The 10,787-nt window shown below is 35.9% G+C and overlaps 3 protein-coding genes across 4 annotated transcripts; 1 reads left to right on the forward strand and 2 right to left on the reverse strand.

The window, feature by feature from the left end:
* Positions 1-812: 812 nt before the first annotated feature.
* LOC138856021 (uncharacterized) lies at positions 813-1,895 on the reverse strand. Its single transcript, XM_070106471.1, has one exon. The coding sequence runs from the start codon at positions 1,893-1,895 to the stop codon at positions 813-815; it is 1,083 nt and encodes a 360-aa protein (XP_069962572.1).
* Positions 1,896-5,978: 4,083 nt separating this feature from the next.
* LOC106624989 (replication termination factor 2) lies at positions 5,979-7,352 on the forward strand. Its single transcript, XM_014244785.3, has 2 exons — positions 5,979-6,336; positions 6,388-7,352. Exons 1-2 carry the CDS (start codon positions 6,268-6,270, stop codon positions 7,276-7,278), a joined length of 960 nt encoding a protein of 319 aa, XP_014100260.1. The 5' UTR covers positions 5,979-6,267; the 3' UTR covers positions 7,279-7,352.
* On the reverse strand, positions 7,334-10,230 carry LOC106624987 (zinc finger protein ZFP2). Of its 2 annotated transcripts, XM_014244784.3 has the most exons (5): positions 9,916-10,230; positions 8,768-9,802; positions 8,615-8,699; positions 8,137-8,550; positions 7,334-8,079 (listed from the first exon to the last, which is right to left on the reverse strand). In XM_014244784.3, the coding sequence occupies exons 2-5, from the start codon at positions 9,752-9,754 to the stop codon at positions 7,601-7,603; spliced, it is 1,965 nt and encodes a 654-aa protein (XP_014100259.2). In that variant the 5' UTR covers positions 9,755-9,802; positions 9,916-10,230; the 3' UTR covers positions 7,334-7,600. The 2 variants fall into 2 exon arrangements, with proteins under 2 accessions (XP_014100259.2, XP_014100258.2); XM_014244783.3 differs by having other exon boundaries at positions 7,334-8,550.
* Between the last annotated feature and the right edge of the window lie 557 nt (positions 10,231-10,787).

Here is a 10,787-nt window from a genome sequence, read left to right on the forward strand (position 1 = left end):
TACGACAATTATTTACTCTTACCTTTTTTCAATTTAGCCTGTGACAATCGTCACAAAAACAAACTATGCGCCATAATGTGGCTTAATTTTTTTGAGATGAGAAGAAGAAGCATCGAACAGCATGTAAATTGTGAACAAAATCCTATAAGATGGGTAAAAGTTAGCTAACTGGTTACCGATAGGCTATCAGTAATTAATGCATTTGTTATCTGATAAATTACGTTTGTTCTAGCCTCGGGAAAAAAGTAACTATTTCTCCCCTTTCACTACACGTCGGTGTAATCTTAGTCGCTCTCTTTCATTGATTTTCCGCAAATGTCATAATTTAGGTTCACGATGCGGCCATTATCAAAATATTTCACTTTTCGCTGAGGATCTGAAAACGATGAGCGTGTTTCACTACAGAAAATTATTAACGTGAAACACAACATCAGGGGACCCAAAAATAGCAGAGCATTTTCAGTATTATATGAGAAAAATATAATATTTCATGATAAATACCGCCTAACAGTCAATTAATGTCGTGTTGCCTTTTAGCTGAACTAATTTAGGCTTTGATGAACGTAATACAATGATACAAAATAAATATAAACATAGATAGACGTATAAAGTATTTTATTATGATCAACAATACATACAGAAAGGGAATACAAATAAAAATTAAGTACACTCGGATTAACTCTGTTCATTCAAGCCCTTGTGGGCCCCGACATTCTTTGTTTTTTTGTCAGACGCAAGAAAAAATAAAGCGGATGGTTTATCGGCACGTGAACATGCCACGTACAATTGACCATGAGAAAAACATGCATTTTTTAAATTGAGGCCACAAATAGTTCATTGCACAGTTTTGGTTGGTTTAAATTTCTAATCATGATGACTATCCAGCCAACCCTCAGTTGCAAATTGTGCGGTGGTAAACCAGGCACATCCAAGGAGTTTAAAAATTCAGTTGGATAATTAGTGGCTTCATCTTCGTTCGTTACACAGTCGATAGATTTGAAAGAATACAAAGTACCTACGATTTGATTCTGAATTATAATATTTAGGTCAGCTACATCTTTATTCTTAGCCGCCAAAATTGCTAGCTTACTTAACCATTTAGTATTTTTGTGGTTAGCAATGATATCCGGGAATACTTTGTTGATAAGCTCGTCTTTCGATGAGACGAAATTGCAAAAATTTGAAGGAAACGAAATCAATCCGCTCGATTCGTCAACAGGAACACGTCCATTACCGATAGTTAGCAATTGCTTAGAGAAATCATCAACAGATAGATCGTTCAACAATGCAACTCTCATATTTACTGACAGTTGAAGTTTCTTTGCATATCGCCACAGATTTGATGCTTTGAGGCAAGCGATGATTTCGTCGGCAGCAGTAGATCTTGGATTGAGTGGTAGTGTTTGTCGGAAATCGCCAGATAGTAAAATCATTGAACCACCAAAACATCTCGAGTCATTGCGTAGATCTTGTATTCGGTCAAGAGCCTCCAATGCGCGTTTGTGCGCCATTGCGCATTTGTCCCATATTATGAATTTTGATGTTACTAAAACTTTGGCTATTGCGGATTGTTTCGAAATGTTACATGTCGGTTTTTCAGTAGTTTGAAGGTTTAATGGCAATTTTAACGCTGAGTGAGTCATACTGCATCCGTCTAACAATGTGGCCGCAATTCCAGAAGAAGCAACTGCAACCGCAATTTCTGATCTCGCACGTACAGTGGCCAAAATCAATGACATAAGGAATGTCTTTCCAGTTCCGCCAGGGACATCCAGAAAAAATAAGCCAGGTACATTCGTTCGAACTGATTGTACTAATTCATGTGGATCATATTCACGTTCACGTCCCAATTCTACATTAAGTGCGTCTCTCATTCCGCGACCGGGCGCTGGCATTCTTAACCTGACTAACAAACTGCCGCAAATGAAGTAACACATATCTTCGATCAAGAGTTAGCGCCTGGTTATGCATCTCCACATTCGCCTCAATATCGGGGTTTCTTGTGCTGACACGAATTCGATGTAAAATGTCTTCTCACATGTTATCTTTGAATTTGTTGCACAGGTCACGTGGGTTCGATGGAAAGCATATCGAAATGATGATAGCAAATAATGTGCGTATCTGATTTGGAGATGTATAAACAATTGCTTCAGCGATTGTTGTATCCCAATGAGCATCGTTTCCAAGCAAATTGAGCTCTTGACATGCTGCAGGAAATGTGGGGCACTCTATACCAATAACAGTTCGTAGTGATTTAAATGATGTTGGGACTCGAACATGTACCCACAACAACCGCAAATAGAAACATTCATCATTCTTCGGATGAACTGTGTGAATACGACCAAGAGCATCAGTAGAACGCATATCTAGATGACCAGGAACTGCATGGCCTTGCTTCCGACGTTGAAATTACTTCTATGTAGCGTTCCATGTGTAAAAACGTGGCATCTCTGAGTACAGCAACGTTCGTGCGAACGGATCGCTTTGACAAATCGCAAAGAAACTGGTCAGTGTTGTCGCTGGAGGTGTTGCAGCACGTTGAGCAGCATTCGACGTTGTGAACTAAACTCTCTGACCGTTCTCTAGATGCACCCCCATATGTACAACAGTGAGATGACGTTCGTGAATAGGGAATGAGAATATACGCCAAATTGCTTCATTGCAGTTCACATATCTACCGACTTGATAGCGCGTAATTTCATCGTTGGTATTGGATGATTGGATACCAAAAACCACCATGTCGCTGCCTTTCGTGACATATTTGCAAATGTATTTAATTGACTTGACCTAATTGCAATACTTAACATTACAATGTGCCTTGAATGTTTTGGAAAAAAGTGGCGAATATGGAACAACCCAACTGTTGTCGATGATAGTTTTACCATCATCATCGGGCGATAGACTGCACGGTGATTGGCGGTTGATGGTGCCACACGGCGAAATAATCATATTCTTGATTACAGCATCATGTAGGTCTGGGTGGGTTTCAGGATCAGGAATCTCCGCACATATGATGTCATCTATTTGATCTCGCCGAATTATATCGACTAACCAAATTAGAATGTGTGCATGCGGCAAACCTCGTTTTTGCCATTCAATTGAATACATCCAGCATTGGGTAATCCCAAAGACGTGTTGTTTAACAATGTAATTCATCAGTGACTGGATTTTTGCTTGAAAACACGTGCGGTAATGCCGTGTCGATCACTTGATGTTTGTCCGGGAAGTAGCAGTTGAATAATTTCCATCCATTTCAGATTACAGGTACGAAACAAAGTAACATTTAGGGAAAATGATTCATCGAGTTTTCATTATTTTTAAGATGTATTCTGCTATTCGGGGCGGGGACAAGTCCAACGAACCAAAATCCATGAAAATTGGTCTAGCCGATCTCGAGTTATAAGTGTTGTAACAAACCCGACTTTGTTTTATATACAATATTGTTTTATATTGTAGATAATTAAATGAAGTTTGTATTATTACCTAAATATTTAATTAATATAGGTTATATAAATAAAAACAAACAGTGTGTCATGATGGCTAATTGGAAACATGAAAGGATTGAAATCAATGTTATTATCACACAATATTTTTGGCATATATAATTTTTTTTTTTCAAAAACAATTTTTTTAAATTTAATTCTCACTTTCAGCGGTCACTGTATTCATATTTTTTAATATTTGCAAGTGGATTATGATAGATAAAATAATAAAAAATAATTTTTCTGCCGAAAACTGCATAAATAGTGGTCCCCTCTTTTGTCGTTGGATTGTATTGTAGTTATGGCGCATCTTCTAACAATGAAAAACTGATATTAAAATCATCCGCAAGAACTACCGACTGTTCACAATATTCTACGCGTTCTCCAATAACATCGCCCGGAGCTTGTGAACCCAAATTCTTGCTAAGGAGCTTGAGTAAGGAGCTTTTATTTGCAACTGAATAGTAACAACGTAATATCTGTCCTGTTTATTACGATAACTAGATGGCAACACCTGAATTCCGAATTTCATTGCATTTAAATATCGCAACAAATTCAAAACTTGGTACTTGTACCGTAGGTTCTTCATTGCTCATAAAGCTTTCTAATAACATCAAAATATTTGTATTTTCGAAGAGTCGATGGGTAAAATCATTGGCGTGTGCAAGAAGACTTTGACATCGAATCGAAATGTCTTTATTTGAGTTAATAAAGTCGAATACTTTCTTATCTAATAGGCAAATTGAATTTTCCGCAATTTAATCATCTGTGAGGATACCTGTGCTGGTATACACGCTTCGTGCTCTTCTGACTGTGAGGATATTTTTACTGCTTTACTCGTTTGCTGATCTTCTGACTGTGAGGACATGCGAACGTCTTGCTCTCTCGACTTTAAGGACCCTTGTACTGGTATATACGCTTCCTGCTCTTCCGACTGTGACACTTGTGCTGGTGTACAAGCTCCTTGCTCTTCCAACTGTGAGGGCACCTGCGCTAATATACGCATGTCCAGCTCTTTCACCGCTGACAACTGTGCTGATATACATGCATGTTGAGCTGTGAACTGCGTCGACAACCGCATTTCTAACTGCGACATTCATAAAGTCATACGAGCATCCTGCTCTTCAAACTGTGTCGATATTTGCGTTGACATTTGTGTTAAAGTTTGCGTTGATATGTGCGACATTTGCGTTGACATATGGAATAATTACGCTGACATCTTCGACATTGCAGCCAAAAGCATGTTTGTGTCCATAGCTTTTGATGAGCAAGTCTCTTCCTTTCTTCTATCTTCGTTGTTTCTTTTTCTAATTCCAATTGAAAGACATATTCCTCAATATTAATGTTTTCCGCCTCCCTGGCCTCTCCCAACAGTGATTCAGTTTTTAACCCATTTGTCGCCAAACACATTGCTCCAGCTTGTTTTTTAATTGTGGAATCTTCAGGTCAATAAATATCTCTTTGGAAATTTATTTGACAATCCCACTTCTGACGCCAATTGTAACGGATTTCTCGATAAATCGTCTACCTATAACTCATTCTTGAGTTCGATCACTGGATTGTTATATAGAAGTCCCAATTTAATGGCTATTCACTTATCTTTATTTCTAGTCCAAACAACTTAATACTTTACTACTTATTACCCGAATTCACAATTTCTTACTTATGTATTAATTTCTCTTTACAAGGCAGCACTCTGATTAAAACTGTGTCCATGGTAAAAAATTAGGTACAATTCAGGGACAACAATAATAGTACGCAAAACAATGTACCAATTAATGAATAATATTTAATAAAAACATTCTTAAATTTATAAATTTTAAAACATAACACTGCAACACACTTAAGCAGATTTGAGTCAATTGTACGTTTTAGTACTAGAATATTAGTTAGCAGCCCGTACCAAGTGTGACTTTTATAGTAGAATATAAGTAGGCAACCCCTACCAAGTGTGACTTTAGTAGTAGAATTTGCGTGTGTATTACTGACAATCCAAACAAGGATTGGTTACTTGTTGATTTATACCAGGGATAATGGGATGCCCAACTCTTACCAGTGTGAGAGCGCCTCAAAATTAGAATTTTTTGTAACATTTTCCATTGTAGCCAGATCGGAGAAAATAATAATTTTTAAAAATTAATTAAATATAAATTTAAATTAAAATACCCATCATTTACTAAGATTAAATATTATTATACTTGTATCCGTTAAACATATGCAGAAACTTTTTATATTATTTTTTTGTGATTTTGTAATATATTAAACAATTGATTTTTGAACTTTCAATATGTAATCAAAGTAATAAATGTATTAGCTCTCACTTAATAAATGTTTTTAAAAATGTTCAATTGAAAATCAATACTAATAAGCATGGCATCACAAAAGATATCATCACATACATTTCAATTTCGCGTTTTCTTTCATTTTCATTGTTTTTAAATTTTTGTTAGTGATCTTCAACATCAGCACACATTTTTCTGTTTACATATATTTCTGTAGGATTTCAATCTGGCCGTCCCTCTTTTTCCAATTGCAAACGGCAGACCTGCTGAACTTTGACAGTTGCTTGCATTGTATAAATCTAATAAAGCTTATACAATGGTTGCTTGAGTTTAGAAGGTTTTGACGTTTAGAATTTGCTCTCTCATTTCCAGTGAGAAACGAGGTGGGCAGGGATAATTAATAATTTATCTCTGACGGAAATATAGGCTGTTGAAAAGGAAGAGTCATCCCTAGTAAATTGTAACTAACTCACTGAATAAAATTAAGATTGTAAGAAGCAAATATGGGATGTGATGGTGGAACTATACCGCGACGAGATGAACTTGTACGCACTGCCAAAAAACCAGAGCAGGTAAGCTGAATTTGGAATTTTGTTTGAATCTATCAATATTCGTCTTTTCAGAAAGATAAAGATGCTGAACGCGAATTTCGCTGGCTACATTGCGCACTTACTCAAGAACATCTACAGGAGCCAATTGTAATGTGCGGGTTTGGACGCTTGTATTCTAAACAAAGCATCATTGAGCAATTGCTAGAAAAAGAAAAGAAGCCCGAATCTATTAAACATATTCGTACCTTGAAAGATATCAAAACACTTAAGCTAACATCGAACCCGTCATACACAACTGAAGATAAAACAGAAGGTTTATTAGATACTCGCCATGCTCCTTACATATGCAAGTTGATAGGCCTTGAAATGTCAGGAAAATTTCGATTTGTAGCTTTATGGTCTTGTGGATGTGTAATATCGGAGCGTGCTCTTAAACAAATTAAACGAAATGACAGTGGAGGCAGTACATGCCCTCTCTGTTTGGAACCTTTCAGTGTTGAAGATGTGGTTGTTCTGAATGGGTCCGAAGAAGATTTGGAATTAATGCAAGCAAAAATGGAAATACGTAATATAAAAAGAAAATCCAGCAAAAAAGATAAAAAGGGCCAGGATGGAGTAAGAAATGTTGGTAAATTATCTATTCAGAAAACTTTTACCGAAGAAAAAAAACAAGATTTTGAAAAAGGAGAGAAATGCAAAAAAACAGAAGATCAAAACGACAATACTCCCTCCACAAGCCAATCTTCAACGATTGGGCCAAATAAGCTGATTTCAAACCTAAAGCGTTCGGTTGTGTCTGAAAATGTATTAGAAGATCCCGAATTGAAACGTTTAAGGAATAACTATAGTGTTGCAAAAGATCCAAAGGCCAGCGATGTATATAAATCTCTGTTTACTACACATAAAAGCGAAAAGGAACAATCGCGAGCTCATTGGGTCACATACAATCCATTCTACAATTAGTTGTTAAAATCGAAGAAGTATAGTTTTGTGTTAACATATTCAAGAATTTAATAAATTCCGTATATACTTAACAATTTTATTTTTTCGAACCATGCTAAGTTTACAATTTAATATTCACAATAAAACATAAGCAATACTGAAAAGCCACAGGGTAAAAATGTCAATGGGGGTCATATATCTAATATATAAAGATGTTTATACTGAAAACATAACACTAACATTATACGCAAATTATATAATGCAGTAATCATGGACTAAACTTTGTTCTTTCTCTATTGTATTACTGACGAGATTTTGAGTTATGCATATAAAATAATGCCCTTCATTCCTCTGTTTCAACTTCTTCTTCAGCACCGTAATCATCAAAAGAATTCTGGTCGAAATCTTGTTTTACCGTTTCCAAGTTCCCATTTCCATTATTCTCATTATCTCCCATACGTTCAAAGTTACCAGGTCTTACTAATTCCCCATCGTTCTTCCTAGTATCGACATCCATAGCAATTTGCGGCAATACACCGCCAGTGCGCATAATTAATTGTAATTGTTGTATATATTGTTGCTCTTGTAAACGACGTTCCTCTTCACCCAAATAATCAGAAGACATTTGCATTTGTTTTGTATTACTGTGTCCAGTATCCTTTAGCAACACGGCATGCTTCTGTGTAACATGTAATGCTAATGAACTTACGTCTTTATGCAATACTCCGCAAACAATACAAACTAGCGTTTCTTCTGAAGGCACAATACCATCTGATAATTGAACAGCATTCGCCACATTCATGGCTATTGTGTTTTCTCCTGCTGTAAGATGAGCCTGTATGTGTTTGTTTAGATAGGCTTGCTGACTATAGGACTTACCGCAAATATGGCAAGGGTATGACTTTTCGCCAGAATGAATTTTCATATGAACACTGAGGCTAGATGCTTGCGTGAATGCTTTGTCACAGAGTTTGCATTGAAATGGACGTTCCCCAGTGTGAATACGCATATGTATTCCAAGGCTGCCTGATTGCGTGAAAGAACGATCACAAATAGAGCATGTAAAAGGTTTTTCACCCATGTGACATTTCATATGCTGCACTAACTCCGATGATGTTCGAAAAGCTGTATGACAAATGGAACACTGATATACAAGTTGTTGTGTGTGCATTTGGAGATGTTTCTCGAGTAAGTCTTCTTGTTTAAAAGATTTGTCACATTCAGGACAATTGAAAATTTCAGTGTCATCATGTGATTTGAGGTGTAATACGAGCGAGCTTGAGTTTATGAAACCTATAAAGATAATTTAGAGAATAAAAATCTGTAGTATAGGAGATGTCATAAAAAATATGAATACCTTTATCGCATAAATAACACTGATGTGGCTTTCGTATAGAATGAGATCGAACGTGCACCATTAGGCTGCTTGATTGTGTAAAAGCCTGTAGAAGAAAAAAAAACGTATTTATTAATAATTATTCGAAAAAATTTGTTTTCTTCCTTAATTTACCTTTGGACATAATTCGCACTTATACGGTTTCTCGCCACTATGAATTCTAATATGAGTATTCAAACTGCCGATGTGTGTAAAGGTCTTTTCACAGATTCCACATTGAAATGGTTTGTTTGTAATATGGCATCGCACATGTTTCGAAAGGTCACCGGCGTTTTGAAATGAGACTTCGCAATGTGCACATTGAAAACATTTTTTGTCTCCATTTGTTAAAGCAGCAAGTTGTGCATTTTGTGCTGCGCTGCGTCTTCCTCTTCCTGGCTTAGGGATAAAGGGTATTACAGTCATACTATTTGAGCATTCCTCGCTAATATTTTCCAGCAATGGCTTAAGTAATATGATCGAAGTAGATTCACGAGGATCCGCAGTTCTTAATTTAATCATTGGATACGCAGACTCACTAGTTGTACAGAAAGAATTTGTGGACTCATTCCCAACAATCTCTTCATAAATAGCTGGTGGCACTGTGTTGGTACTTACTGAAGTCATGCGTGTGTAATCGTCATCATGACCTTGAGAGTCGTTCAAACTCGTATCTCTAGTTACCGAATTGGAATTAGAGGCACTAACAGTAGTTGAGCTACTGCTTGAGGTTTGAGAAGAACTGGTGGACGAATCTTCGTCCGAATCCGAATCGCTATCTGAATCATCATCTCCATCATCGCCTTCCATATCAACTATTTCGCAAACTGGCTCAAGTACCCAGCTATAATCTTGATCATCATCATCAGATGCCGTTTTACCCCCTTCGTCGCTTTCTAATGGTTGTGGATGTTGACTGTTCATGTGTTGATATAACATATAAGGATTTACAAAGTATGCCGGGCAGCACATACAATGAAATGTTAAATCCGGTTGCACAGAATTCATATCAGATTTCGATGCAGCCGAAACAGTAAGATCTTTCAAAGCGGGTATTATAGGTGTTATTGTGAGAGGAAGATTGATATTTGCGATATTGAAGGAATTTAACTGAACTGTCATTTTGTCATATGATCTTATTTTCCAACATATAAAGTTGCTGTTTTAAGGCTGAAAGTATATCCGAATATGATGAATATGTTAATTAAAACAATATGAGTTTAAAATATCTAAGTAATATATTTATGATTCTTCATATTTATCTAACATCCTTAGGTATTTACCTCTTGTTTGAACTTTTATAATTTAAATTTGGTTCCAATCGCTTGCAGGGAGTGTTAATTTTGTAGGACCGTATCTTTTCATTCATAAACACAATGAACATAGATATAACATCTTTTATTTTAAATATTTTTTTCCATTATTTTAGTTTTATACATAAATTGACTTTCCTATAAAATGTAAGAACGCCTGAATTTATTAATGAAATGAAATCGTACAAAAAGCTTCAATTTCTGTTTTTCATATTTAAAAAAAAACTTATTTGATATTGTAAAGCGTAAACCACCCGAATACACGCCATAATTGTTGTTGACAATATTTTTTTTACTAGCAAATGACTTACAGCGTTGCAAATGCTTAAGGTATACACAGACTGTCATTATTAATATGATGAAATCATCTAAGGTGTTAAAATGGGATGAAAAATTTTATTATGGAGTAAACAAATTTTACATTTTGCTGTGACAAATAGAAAGAAGAGTTTTGTCAATTGAGGCTGTGTGCCAAACGGTAACATTTTTCACTATGTTGAGTTGAAGTGAAAAAATTTACTATGATGTAAATAAATTTTACATTTTGATGTGCCAAATGGAAAGTAAAATTTTGACAGTTGAAGTTCAAAACAAACAATAGCGAAGTTTGAATTTTTGTCTTGTTGATTAAATTATTAAATACATTCGTCAAATAAATACAAAGTTACGAAAATACTTTGCTTTGTTAATAACAATATTGTGACGAACACTGAAAGAACAAAATCTAATCGACGATAAATTGCAAGAAGCAACTAGACAGCGAATTCGTAGTTGCCAGAATGTTCTGGGGGGGAAGTTTATCAGCAGCGAAAGAGCTGGACATGCGTATGTCAGCGCAGGTG

The sequence above is a fragment of the Bactrocera oleae genome, chromosome 3 (genome assembly GCF_042242935.1).
Source record: "Bactrocera oleae isolate idBacOlea1 chromosome 3, idBacOlea1, whole genome shotgun sequence".
Taxonomy (NCBI): Eukaryota; Metazoa; Arthropoda; class Insecta; order Diptera; family Tephritidae; genus Bactrocera; species Bactrocera oleae.